We start from the raw sequence: 14,289 nt of genomic DNA on the forward strand, positions 1-14,289 counted from the left end.
TTATTACAAACAGAAGTTTACATCTAAAAATTGATTTAATGATACATACCCTTGTTTTGTCAAATAACTCTGATACCTTCAGAAAAAACCTGGGAAGGAAACAGATACGTATTATGACTTTAATGGTTTTCAGTTCAATTGCCAAACAATGATCTAAATAACCTGATCACAAAACCAAGATTTGGTACTGCAACTGGTGTATAGTATTACCAGAACTGAGGTGAATTGACAAATCTCTGTACGTTACCTTCATATATAGCTCCTTCCTGCAATAATGCCAAGTACAACTGATATGCTTAAGCCTTCATTTTCACAAGCAAGTTTCATAGAACATTTTTTAAATTGTCTATGTTTAAGTGTGCAGAATCCAAGAGTACAATTTAGTTCAGAATATCAAAAGACCATTCAACATATTGGACACAATTACCAAAAGCTTGAGTGAGCACAAGTCTCCATATGGATGCATACCTCTTGTTTTCAACTCTAGGGAAAGAATGGGGATCCACAATGATGCCACTTTTCATGATCGTTCTGCTGTGACTATGACAAAGCGTGCATATACCCAGATCTTAGACATGCTCTTGTCACGCCTTACAATCTGCTTACTATGCATATGGAAATGGTCAGGGAAGAGAAAGAAACCATTCTTTTGGATGTTATTCTTTCTTATGGACTCATTCCATTTTGATAAATGAATAGACATCAACCCTGGGTAGCAATCTGTCCCATAATTTAATCACTTTTAACAATAAAAATCTTACTTGCACATATCTGTGGAGTCCTGCGTTCCTAATGTATATAATGAAGAACCAATTCTATTACAGTCATCTGCAACACCTAGAAAGAAAAAAGGACTTAAGATTGAATATTTCACTCTACTCTTGTATGAATATTATTTCAAGAAGCACAAGTTATTTCTTCAAAACTGGATGCTTTTCTAAAAGGTATGCTCTAGTTCAATCAGGAGTTATGGGCTTGATGCAGGAATTACAAGTTGAAATTCTGGGAAGCAGCAGCCCCAGCTCCCTAGCTCCATGCATTACCTCCACTCTGCTCCAAGCCCCAGTTCTGCAGCTCCATTGGCTGGGAACTGCAGCCAATGGGAGCTGCAGGGGTGGTGCCTGGCTGCCAGCAGAGGCAGCATGTGGAGCTAGGGAAGCTGAGGGAGGGAAGCCCCCTCCAGGTAAGCAGCAGCCCCAACCCCAAGCCCACCCACACCCAAACTCCTGCTGCTGGGCAGCAGGGGGCCCCAAGACTGCCCCAGCAGCAGCCAATGCGACTGACCCAGGGGCTGCCCAAGCGGCTCCTGGGCCAGCCACACGGGGCTGCTGCAGAAGTCACGGAATCCGTGACTTCCGTGACAAACACTATATACACCACGGTGTGGACACAGCCTGCTTTTCACTGCAGCATGTAGCTACACCTACCCTACATGCCCCCACCAGTGGTGTGCCTTTCAGCTTTCAGATATTTGACACAACTGGAAATTTCTTGACTCACTTTACCTTGAGAATATAAGAAAGTTAATATTATTCTTGTTCTGATGGTACTTCATTACAATAGATTACAAAAAAAGATATAAAAAGTTTGTAGCATAGACCTTGTTTTAACAGACTGTTTTTTGGACCACCTTCCCTCTGACTCACTACTGTATATCAGCCTATAATAGCTTATATAGCAGAGTAATATTCGGAAATTATGTATTTTAATCAATCTAAATCAGTGGTTCTCAAACTTTTTTTTTTCACGGACCACTTGAAAATTGCTGAGGGTCTCGGCGGACCACTTAATGATCTTTCCAAATGTTGTTTGTACCATTAGCTAACTATTGCAAAGCGCTTTGGATAAAAGCACTATATAATAAAGAATAATAATAATAATAAAAGGTTTTTTTGTTCTACAAATAAAAGCACACAACTCATATTTTAATATAAGTTGTCTTACCTTTCTAATGTGATGGATGTGCCCTCTCTCCTGCCACAGCAGCCCATGAGCTGGGGCTGGGAAGGAGGGCCATCTCTACCCAGCAGCTGCAGCCCTGGAGCTGGGGAAAGTCGCCTCTTTTTCTGACCGCCGCAGCCCTGCATGTCCCAAATTCTCCCCACCCCCTCTTCTCACCTCACTGCCCCCTCCCACCTGCCCCCTATTCCCCCCAAGGCCACCACCTCCCCTTACATGTGCATCTTCTCCAGGGTCCAGGTACCTAATTCGTGGAGCCACGCCTGCGCTTGGTCCATGAATTAGGGGGGTGGCCCTTCATTCTCTCATATGCAGCTGCCCCGGTGTGCACCTTAGAGGGAACTATCTGCGGACCACCTGAATGGAGCTTGCAGACCACTGGTGGTCGGTGGACCACAGTTTGAGAACCTCTGGTCTAAATGATATTTTAGTGTAGCTTAACAGCTGGAAGTGAGACACGACAACTCCTTGCGACACTCCAGCTCTCTGGAGATCACTAGTAAGCGCTTCACGGACCACGCTTGAGAATCTCTGCAAGATTCCTGAGGTCCATACTCTACTCCCCTAGAAAGAACTTTGAAGGAACCATCAGTCCCCAGGTTCCATTTGATTGGACTGGCCACTACGGTACTTCAGAGTCTTGAGAGCCATGTGTTTCTCAACCATTAGGATCTATGAACCTTTGATCTCTTGAGTTTGGTCAGTCTCTTGCTACCAGACCCTCATATTTTTGTGGTCCATTGGAAATAAAGCCAGGAGAATTACAGATCCTGTCCTGGTCCTAGACAGGTAATAACCATGGGCCTTCTTGATGTCATCTAGTATGGCATCTAACCTCTGCTAGATGTGAGTAAAGTTTAGTGAAAAATACAAGAAAGTTAAGGGTCTGGTTAAAATGGAAACCTGAAACCACTTTAGACAGGAATTTGTAGTCAGGACACAGGGCCATTCTTACGGTACATAAGTCATAAGGGCCTGGATCTCACTAGCAATCTGGGCTCATAATGCAGCTATGCAGAATGCAATCTTCAGAGAAATTGTACGAAGACTGTCTGACAGGAGTTTGAACCAGGGCCTCCATTAGCTTCATAAGTACCGGTTTCAGATCCCATTAACAAAGGTGGTTCACACAGAAGAAGGAATACATGGAGCAAGTCTTTGGCAAACTGCATTACTGCAGGGTCAGCGAAGGTCAACAGTCCATGCACTAGAGAGTGGAAAGTTGAAATGGCAGACAGATGAAGGGTGGTAGCTCATATTTTTGACATATATGTAGCAGAAGACCCAAAATCAGAAGTAATGGAAGGCCATTTTGGATCTACTCTTTTCTGACTTGTTCAGAAGGAAAATCCCTTCCATTTCATCAAGTAGGTTTTCCTGGTCAACAGCTTCCTGTTTTCCAATATAACCTCTTGACTTTGACAAAATACTCAATCTAGTGTTCCCAGAAATCCAGAAGTCTAGCTGGCAGCCTAAGAAGAGAATCAGAATCTGGGTGAAGAATCTTGCCTTAATTCTGAGACAAAAGTTCTGGTAAACTGGGATGCAAGATTTGCAGTTCGGTTCTCAGTTCTAGGACAATGGAGAACTGAAATTGCATAACTCAGGCTGGAACTAACAGCACCACCTTGGGTTGCAAGTCTCGAACAGTGTGCTGAGGTAAACACCTCAACACACTCCACAGATGTCAATTACTATTACCAAGGGAGGCATATGGAATTGTCCTCTGGCAAGAAAGCTTTCATAGCTGTGAAAGCTCGGAAATCCAATCCCCACCTTTGTGCTGGGATTAAAAAGGACTCTGTTTATGTGAATCCCCAAGAATACTGCGCTTTTCCTAAGGCAGAAGACACTCCCTATGGAGACCAGACTCTTATAAGCCAATCACAGTTACAGCAAATATAGATGTCCTTTCCCCAGTTCTTCCCTGAGAAAGTGCTACTTTGAGCTACTGCAGAGGTGCGGCTGTCACCAATCTTTACATCTTTAACATGGGCAAAAACAGGGACTTCACCCACTTTTGCCAGGCCCGTAAGCAGTCACTTCTTGCAAAGGGTCTTTGACATTAAAGTGCCCTTTTAATGCAGATTCTGCCAGACCCCACAGCTTGCTCCTTAAGAGTCTCTTCCAACAGCAGTTTAAAGATGACCCTACTAATCTTTTCAGGTTTCATAGGAGAAAGCAAGATAGATCAAACATCTATTCAAATTGTGACCGTCTCCCAGTTACCAGACATTGCACATAACCCTCAGTGACCAGTGTCAAAGTGTTTTATGAAGCGCAAGGCTTGAAAGACCTGCCTTCCTAGTCACCTCACCATGGTGCCATTGTGTCAGCAGACCCTAACAAAAGGGAAAGAAAAACAAAGATAAAACAGAACCATACTGAAAAAGGATGGTATGGCAGTGCAAAAGAGCTGAACCCCGATGACTCTTGAAAAAAATAATGCAAACACTGGGGGAAAAGAGCTACTCTTAAAAAAATCCTATTTAATTGTTCACAAACAAAAATACCTAGAGAGGATAAGGACAAACCAACCCAATGAGGGATGCATCAAGAACACTGAGCTGTGCCATCCCACTGCTCTTCTATGCCTGCTTTTATGCCCTTGGAATTCACTGAGTGGAAGAGGGTGGGTGCACACATGGCCCCAACAGACACTGCTTACTAGAAGTTTCCAAGCTGATTAATACCAATGGCACATTCCAAGACTAAACCTGGGCAATTGCAGAAGGAGAAATTTATTTCCTTCTTGAACTTAAGGTCGCCAATAGTCCCCAAATTTTGGCATGCCAAAATTTCCCAAACCTCTCCACTCCCCTGACATATTATGACTGCCACTTTTGGTTGAAGAAGCATAGATGAGTTTGAGGTTGAGTAAAGAAATGTAATTTCTTGTGTGGCACAAATTGAACCCAGGTAACTGCAGGCAGATCTAAAGTTCTCCCCACAGGTTTATGACAGAATTTAATCATGAATGTAGCTGTACCACCCACCTCTGCACTTTAAAATTCATAAAATTTAACTAAAGGTTAAATACGTTTCAGTTATCCCCAAAAGAGATGGTATGAAGAATCAAACTGTCTCCAGTGCAAAAGCAGATTATTCTAATTCCAACTGGTCTAGTACAGCATTAGCCATGGGGAAAATGGCACTCTCGGCAAACTTGTGTTTTGGTGCCCCAGGCCTCCGCTGCCACCCCCGATTCACCATTCATTGCCCCAACCCCCATGGCTTCCCCCGCCCTACTCCCCATCACCCCTGGCCCCCGCTGCCTCCCCAGACCCCGCTGCCTCCCCCCACGATTGCCCCAAGTTCCCTTCCAGGACCTTGCACTCCAGGCCGGCTCTGTTCCTTGCCTCTTGACCATGGCGCCCACCCAAGCATTAGTTACACCCAGAGATATGTTATTCCAAGATCTGATTAGTCTTTGGTCCACCAATGGCTATTAGCCAGGATGGGCAAGGATGGTATCCCTAGCCTCTGTTTGCCAGAAGCTGGGAATGGGCGACGGAATGGATCACCTAATGATTACCTGTTATGTTCATTCCCTCTGGGGCACCTGGCATTGGCCACTGTTGGGAGGATACTGCCCTAGATGGACCTTTGGTCTGACCCAGTAAGGCCACTCTTATGTTTACTTCTGCTTGAATAAAGACATTTGTACTCCCTGAGAACTTTACTCTTCCTTGCATGTGAGGCAAGTTATCAATGGAAGGTCATTGCCAATCACAAAGAATTAGAAAATTTTCTAGTGTGTGCTACAACTAATGGGGCTCCCCCCCAGAGAGCAGAAACTCACTTTTGTGTGATCTTGTCATTTTATCAGATTTGCCAGAAGCATCTTTGACTCGGTTATGGTATTCTACAAGGAATGTTCTTTCATGTTCAAAAAAGTCATCTACATCCTAAAAGACAAAACAGTATTTAGAACACCGATTCAGCTGTCTATAATAATGACACACAAAATTTAGTATACAATCATGACTGTGTACAATTAAATACTTTATAATACGTGTAAGTGAACTCTGTACTTATTTTGTAAAACACCCTATATGAAAGTCAGTTTCTATTTCACTTACCTGCCAAGTCCCGCAAGATTTGATGTTTGCCTGCAATGTTTTAGGCTTTATGATAATAGGTGTTGCACCTACCTAGAATCCTGGCTTTATGATAATAAGTATTATACCTACCTAGAATCCTGAACACATGGTTAGCAGATCGGTGAAAGAAAAACTGATTTTTAGAGGTGGTGTTTCATAATGCATTTGTAATTTACTAGGGCGGTTGTAATAAGTACCTTCCACCTCTAAGTCACCAGTTCTATTATGACTCAAACCAGCAGTGAAGGAGAAGGTTCATTACCATCCATTTGGTTAGTGAAATAGTTAGATATCTGGTCTCAACTGCAGTATTGCATCCAGTTCTGGGGACCACACTTTGGGAAAGACATGGACAAATCAGACAAAGTCCAGAGAGAGCAACAAAAATGATTAAAGATCTAGAAAACATTACCTACAAGGAAAGATTAAAAAACTGAGTTTGTTTTGTCTGGAGAAGAGAAGACTGAGGGGGGACACAACAGTCTTCAAGTATGAAAAGATTGTTATAAAGAGGAGGGTGATAAATTGTTCTCCTTAACCACTAAAGATAGGACAAGAAGTAATGGGCTTAAATTGCAGCTAGGGAGATTTAGAATAGACAGTAGAAAAAACTTCCTAACTGTAAGGGTAGTTAAGCGCTGAAACAAGTTGCCTAGGGAGGTTGTGGAATCTCCATGATTGGAGGTTTTTAAGAACAGGTTAGAAAAACACCCATCAAGGATGGTCCAGATCAGTGGTTCTCAACAAGGGGTACGTGTATTCTTGGGGGTATACAGAGGTGTTCCAGGGGATACATCAACTGATCTAGATATTTGCCTAGTTTTACAACAGGCTACATAAAAAGCACTAGCAAAGTCAGTACAAACTAAAATTTCATACAACTTGTTTATACTGTTTTATATACTTTATACACTGAAATGCAAGTATAATATTTATATTCTAATTGATTTATTTTATAATTATATGGTAAACATGAGAAAGTAAGCAATTTTTCAGTAATAGTGTGCTGTGACACTTCGGTATTATGTCTGATTTTGTAAGCAAGTAGTTTTTAAGTGAGGTGAAATTTGGAGTATGCAAGACAAATCAGACTCCTGAAAGGGTAGTCTGGAAAGGTTGAGAACCACTGGTCTAGATCAGTGGTTCCCAAACTGGGGTTCATGAACTCCTGGGGGGTTCGTGAAATGTTACTGGGGGTTCTTAGGAAAAAAATTCCCTAATGGCAGACAGAGCTGTCCCTAGGGACCCTGGGCAGCACGGGTCACCAGCCCAGAGCTCCTGGACTTCCAAGAGCTAAGCAGATCAAAGCAAGCATCTATCACACTGAGGAGATTTAAATTTCAAGACTCCTTATAAGAAATGGAAAGGGAGGTGGATATTTTTTGCTGTTTTTAAAATTAAATAGACAGCTAGTATTGTTTTTAAAATTATTATGAAGAACAAGTTTACGCTTTGTTGTAACGTGCGTTGTTTGCCTGGACTGCTCAAGACCTGAATGTTTGTGTAGGAGGAACTCTTTGAGCTGGCTTCTTAAATACCTTCCTGCTGTTTCACATCTGATACTCCTAGATGGACCACTGGTCTGACCCCATATGGTCATTCTTATGTTCTTAACACAAGCAGGTATCAGAGTTATTCATTGGGGGAGGGAAATGGCCCCTACCCACTCCAGCCCCCCCCCCCACACACACACACGCCAAAAAAAAGGCTGGAGAAGGGATAAAACAGTGAATGCCCTCCCTGTGAAGCAGCCAGATAGTTCTGGAAGGTGATTGGGGTAGGGGTGGGAGGAGATCCAAAGCCTCTTTCCAGCAAGTAGACAAGCAACTTTAAGGGCTTGTCTTCAATGCCGGGATAAGTTGACCCAAGTTACACTACTCCAGCTACGTTATTCACGTAGCTTAGGTCAACTTACCCCGGGGTCTTCACTGCGCTACGTCGTCGACAGAAGACGCTCTCCAGTTGACTTACGTTATTTTTCTCTGAGAGCTGGAGTACCGGGGTCGACTGGAGACCGTGCTGCCATCGATTTAGTGGGTCTTCACTAGACCCACTAAATCGGCACCTGCTGCATCGATTGCAGCAGCGTCAATCTCCCCATAGTGAAGACAAGCCCTAAGATTACAATTCCTACTATCCAGAAGAGAATAATATGAATGATGAAACCTCCAGAAAGGGTCCCAGGACAGCACCCTTCTCAGTAGCTAGTGTTGCAAGGGGCTAGGCATCTCATCAAGTTGCTACACCTGGGCTTTGCTGGTGTGGCCCCAAGCCCCTCCACCTTCACCTCTTTTGTATCTACCTCTAGCAAGTGTATAATAAATTTGTGAAGCCCTGAAATGTACTTGGCATGCATTTGGTATTTGTCTCCTTTTGTAAACATATTTGATTTCAGTTCAAAGAGATACAGTTTCGAAAAATTACTAGACATTTTATTAACACTGCTAGAGATGAATCACCTTTACTCCTGAAACAATGACACCATCTGCTGATTTAACCATGTTTTTAAAGAAGTCTTCAAGTTTCTCTTTCTTGTTTTTCCCACGAACACTCAACTGAAAGACAAGTTCACATCTCAAGTTAGCATGTTCTCTGAAGACAATAAAAGCAGTGAATTCATTTTTGCACTTAGAGGAGCTAGAAATTATACTAGAAACTGCAAGTCTTGTATCAGGTTGATTTCTGTTTGCCTAGCAGTACACTGTATAAATAATGTGGACGATGCACCAAGTATTACTAATATGATATTTTGCATTCTACTAGTTATTGACCAGACTTCCTTTAATATCTAATGTGAGTTTTGGGAAAACATGCAACTCCATAGTATTTGGGAAGAATACTGAATGTATCTGTATCATTTCAACTACATTCATTCTCAAATGTCCTCATTTTTTATACACAATAAAAGGAAGCTACTGACAAGTTAGCTAATGCCACTAGGTTCTGCTCTTCCTTTGCTGCTTACAATAGCAAATTACTTCATCTTCAGGAACTTCTAATCCAATTCCTCCGTGCTTCCATTGAAATCATCCCTCCCACACCATCTCCCCACATCCTTTCTGTCCACCTAACTTTCCAGATCTGTGTGGCCAGAATTCCTGTACCAGCTTTGCTTCTTCTGCAGCAAGTACTGAGTTAACCTTCTATATATCAAAGAACCAAAAGTCATGTTTCAAGTTAACAAAAAAAAATCAATTTCCTGAGGTTTGGTTTTGGTTTTATTTTCAATTTTCAACATTGAAGGTAGTACAAGATATATACACCTCTACCCCTATATAACACTGTCTTGGGAGCCAAAAAAAAAATCTTACTGCGTTATAGGTGAAACCGTGTTATATCAAACTTGCTTTGATCTGCCGGAGTGTGCAGCCCCGCCCCCCCCCCGGAGCGCTGCTTTACCGCGTTATATCCGAATTCATGTTATATCGGGTCGCGTTATATCAGGGTAGAGGTGTAGTTACAATTAGTTACTTTAAAAAGTAATTGAGGCACCACTATTTAGACAATATACACCATCATCTTAGAAATAGGTTTTTAGGCAAGTTACAATACATAACAGCGTCCACTTCACTAGCCCAATATTAGGATTCCAACTCCAACGCAGTATGAAGACAGCTTGTATTGGTTACTTCTCCAGATATTTAACTAGTTTAGTGATCACAGAACTATTCTGCTTCTCAGAGATTTTTGTCATCTTGGCATAATATTTAACAACCATGTTAAGCTACAGATTATTCCTCAGTATAACAGAACCTTTTACCCATCATAATTTTTAATCAAAGAGTTACTGTTGGAATCCTGTCTTGATGAGAACTAATCACAGTCAAGTTTTACAAAACCGTGATAATGGCAGTTTGTTTCATCATGCTCTCTCTTTCAAAACACCTGAAATCAATCAAGAGAATGGGTGAGAAAATATCTTCTTGAGCCATAGCAAATGGTGACTGATTAAAAAGTGTTGCTTGTCTCCCATAAATATTTTTTATGACCGGGCTACAGTTCAAAAACTATAAATTAGGTCCTGAATGCCAATTTCCCAGATGGCAGAAAAATGAACTTTGACAGGGCCAGCTAATTTTTCTAAATCCAAACAGGTTTGGTTAAGGAATCAATGTAAATTATTTTGGGAGATCAAGTGTTCTACGCATTTTCAATCATATCATGAAAGTACATCTTGATTACTTTTGCTACTGAATCAGTTTTCAATACTCACATCCTGATTGTATTCCAAGAAGACATGGAAATTTAAATCTTTTCTCAAGATAGGATGTGCTGCCACACGACACAAGAACACTTCATGCATTGCAACTGTCTTCTTGAATATTGCCAGATACTCACTGGAAACAAAAAACAAGTACAGTGACTACACAATAAAGAATTAAAATTCCACCTGAAACAATTAATTTTTGATTAAGCCGACTGCAGAAATTAGAAACATCCTCGTACACAGACGAAACTAAGGAGTGCTAAAATATTTTACCCTAACCTTTGATGTACTTGATGTTAGTATATTATGTGGTATTTAATGTGTGCACTAAGAAGGTAATGTTAATACATGGAGAAAAATTTAATCCTTTATCATATTACATAAGCAGACATATAGAGATAAATACAACAAATATTACAGGCCCTTTAAATGAGGATACAAATTCCATCTCTGTGTTAGTTCCACTGGAAGTATAACCCCATTTAGCCTTCCCATAAACTATCAAGAACTAACACGATGCAAAACTGTACCACACAAGCAATCACGTAGCCTATTCTGAATAGTCCTTCCTCTATCGCCATCTTGCCTGTTTGCTCCCCTCAACTCATTTGTCTGTATTTTGTCCATTTAGCTTGCAAGCTCTTTAGACATGGAATAAGATTCCTGATCCAAAGTGCCTAACACATGTTGGGTTCTATATACACGGATCTTTTGCTTAATTTCACTTTTAGAACTGTCGTAAAATTTAGTACAGTAGAACCTCAGAATTACGAACACCTCGGAATGGAGGCTGTAACTCTGAAATGTTTGTAATTCTGAACAAAACGTTATGGTTGTTCTTTCAAAAGTTTACAACTGAAGAGTGACTTAATACAGCTTTGAAATTTGACTATGCAGAAGAAAAATGCTGCTTTTAACCATCTTAATTTAAACAAAACAACCACAGAAACAGGTTTCCTTATCTTGTCAAATTTTTTTTTTTTATCCCCCCCCCCTTTTTTTTTTGTTTAAAGTAATTTATGTTTAACACAGTACTGTACTGTATTTGCTTTTTGTTTTGTCTCTGCTGCTGCCTGATTGCATACTTCTGGTTTCTAATGGTGTGTGGTTGACCAATCAGTTCGTAACTCTAAGCTTTTGCCATATATCAAAAGCCAAGTATCATGATAAGTCAGTTGTCCAGTTCAACCAAACTAGATTTTAAGGCAATAATTGGAGCTTAGTTTATGGTGCAAACAAAAGATTAATCAGGAGGAGGAGCATCTACTCTTATCAGTACTAGTTTACTACAGTTTATTTTATTTTGTAAATTCAATTAACTGACATGTTTAGTAAACTGCATTGATTGTACAGAGATAAGAGGAAAGGGGCTTCTTTTATTCCCCCTCAAGTTAACAATGATATGGCTTAGATAATTGACACACTTGCTTCCACTACGTGCAAGGAGGGATCATAAGATTTACATACCAGCAAACCAGCAGGATCAGTGTTGGGAGGTGTTTGATCTCTGTGAGAGCAGTAGTCATTCAGTGAAGACAAAAAAGAAGGATGCAGAGGATGGAGGTGGCAGTAGAAGAAACCCCAAGGTTTCTGTGTTATCCAACCCCTAACCAGACCACAAAAGAATCATGATCAGGGCCGCTGGAAAATCACAGATTCTTCAATATTTATTGTGCTCTGCTAATTTCCAGTTTTCTGGCGTATGAAGTACAAGTGTATATTTCCTCTGCTGTCAAACCATCTCTTGCACACCAGTCTAATACAGTACTTTTAATCAGCTGCTGTGAGCTAGTGTGACGCTGAGAAGTGCTAATTATTTTCTTGCCAGTTCAGTGCTTTGGAGAGAAGTAATCTAGTAGCAGTGTAAATATACACATGAAAACTGAAATCAGGGAGGGAGGAGAAAGAGCAAAGAGGTCCATGGATGAGATAAAAGAAAGGGGATGGAGTAAGGAAAAAGACTTTCCTATATGACTCAACACAGAGTACTAAACCTTACAACAAATCCTCCAATCGCTATCAACTGCATAACCAGGGAAGTCACTATTTCCAAGAAACTCTCCTACTGTAAAATTACGTATTCCCAATTAAAAAACATGTCAGGCAGTTACCAAATTTCCAGTTCTACAGAACAGAAGTTTGATAATTGCACATTAACAACTAACTACTGTGGTTGTACAAGCTCCTATTACTTCACACAGATGGGAGAGCTCTTCTGCCTCGCTTATGTCTGCCACTAATAGTAACTAAAGCTAGAAAGTAAAATTTGCATTTTTAGTTATTACTAGGGCACATGCAAAGAAAGCAGCTCAGTCTATATTCATGGTGAAACAAAAGGTTTATACAAGTACATAGTAAAAACAGAAAAGCAGGTTATCAAAGTCTGATTGAAGCTGCCTTCATAAGTGATCTGTAAAGGAAAAGGTTAGTTAAGATCTAATACCTCGCCTTTACAGTTTATTCTTGAAGGATTCTTTGTAAAAACAAAACAAAAAAAGCTAACTTTGTTTTCCATTTTCAGTGTGTATTTTTATTACCCCTTTATACAATTCCTACAATTCTGGGCAATAATTTCTACAATTTTCCTGATGGCTCTGATCATGATCATTATGATAACACTGGTTACGTGGTAACTGTGGATGCTCAAACCTGCATCTTCCGGAAGGGATCACTGTTGTGAAATGATTAGAAGTATGGAATAGCAGAGAGCACTAAAAGGGTATTTGAAACACACACACACATGGCACTGAATAAAATATACATACGCTTCCAGTTCTTGTTTCATCTTAGTGAACTCTTCCTTAGTCATCGATCCTTCTCCTTCTCCAAGTTTCTGTAGTTTTTCCCTTGAAGCATCAAAGTCAGGCCTGGGGGGTGCCGGTGGAATCTGTGAAATAAGTCAGAGTACTTTTGAATTCCTCACCTTCTTAGTCAAAGCTAAAGCCCTTCAAATAAGGGCACAGTAAATGCCTTGTCTACACTACACAGTTTTATTGACAAAAGTCAGCTTTTGTCGACAAAACAGTGGAGGTGTACACACTGAAAGGCTCCTCCCGCCGATGCAACTCCTCTGCTATGCCGACATAATAAAATCACCTCTATGAGTAGCATAGAGCTTTTTGCGACACAGTTAGAGCGATGCAGCATCAGTGTAGACACCTCAGTTGGTTATGTCACCTTAATTGGCCTCCAGGTGTCCCACAAAGTCCATCATGACCGCTCTGGCCAGCGGTTCGAACTCTGCTGCCCTGAAGGTACACAGATATGTGCCCCTCCCCCATTTAAAGGTCCAGGAATTAGTGAAATTCCTCTTCCTGTTTGCTCAGTGTGCACAATTCATAAAGCATCTTCCCAGCTGACCATGCTGGCTTTATGCAGCAGATGCTCTCCCGCATGGAGCACACTAGAGCTGTTGGATCTGCTGAGTACATGGGGAGAGGAGGCGTCTATGCAGTCGCAGTTTTGCACCAGTCATAGAAATTTCGAAACCTATGGGCTGATTGCTAGTGGCATGCAGGAGAAGGGGCATGAAAGGGACACACAGCAGTGTCATACTAAAATCAAGGAGATGAGGCAGGCGTACCAAAAGGCAAGGGAGGCCAACCATCGCTCTATAAGGAGCTGCATGCCTCCTTGGTGGCGACCCCAGCTACATCACCAAGAGCCCCATGGATACTTTAGAGAGCAGCCAGCGGACTCGACCCCGATGAGGAAGTGGAGGACGATGTGGAGCACACGGCAGGGTCGTCCAGTGGTGCAGCAAGTCAGGACCTCTCCGCCACTCCAGAGAGGTCTAGCCAGTCCTAGCACTCCAGCTCTGCATCCTGCATGCCAGGAGAGGGGAGCTCCAGTAAGTGCTCATTTTGCTTTGATACTGCATGGTGAGAGGAGATTGAGCTCTCATGTACTTTTTTATATGGCAGGGACGGATAAGAGAGAAATTAACAACAGAGCCCCATCTACGCAGTGGGGTCACAGCAGAAAAGTTTGTTAATGTACACAGGGATGTCCTGGGAATCC

The 14,289-nt window shown here is 41.6% G+C and overlaps 1 protein-coding gene across 2 annotated transcripts in view; it reads right to left on the reverse strand.

The window, feature by feature from the left end:
* The window catches only part of SNX6 (sorting nexin 6), a 33,008-nt gene extending 18,920 nt beyond the window's left edge, over window positions 1-14,088 (reverse strand). The window contains exons 1-7 of one of the 2 annotated variants that reach the window (XM_024196014.3): window positions 13,853-14,088; window positions 13,035-13,156; window positions 10,276-10,399; window positions 8,522-8,617; window positions 5,762-5,867; window positions 762-837; window positions 50-89 (exon numbers count right to left, since the gene is read on the reverse strand). In XM_024196014.3, coding sequence (XP_024051782.1) covers window positions 50-89; window positions 762-837; window positions 5,762-5,867; window positions 8,522-8,617; window positions 10,276-10,399; window positions 13,035-13,156; window positions 13,853-13,876 — 588 coding nt within the window. In that variant the 5' untranslated portion in view covers window positions 13,877-14,088. Of the gene's footprint in view, window positions 1-49; window positions 90-761; window positions 838-5,761; window positions 5,868-8,521; window positions 8,618-10,275; window positions 10,400-11,736; window positions 11,862-13,034; window positions 13,157-13,852 lie in introns of those variants that run through there. The other variant, XM_029911501.1, reaches the window with a different exon arrangement.
* Between the last annotated feature and the right edge of the window lie 201 nt (window positions 14,089-14,289).

Source organism: Terrapene carolina, unplaced genomic scaffold, assembly GCF_002925995.2.
Source record: "Terrapene carolina triunguis isolate 2854851 unplaced genomic scaffold, T_m_triunguis-2.0 Scaffold96, whole genome shotgun sequence".
NCBI classification, from domain to species: domain Eukaryota; kingdom Metazoa; phylum Chordata; order Testudines; family Emydidae; genus Terrapene; species Terrapene triunguis.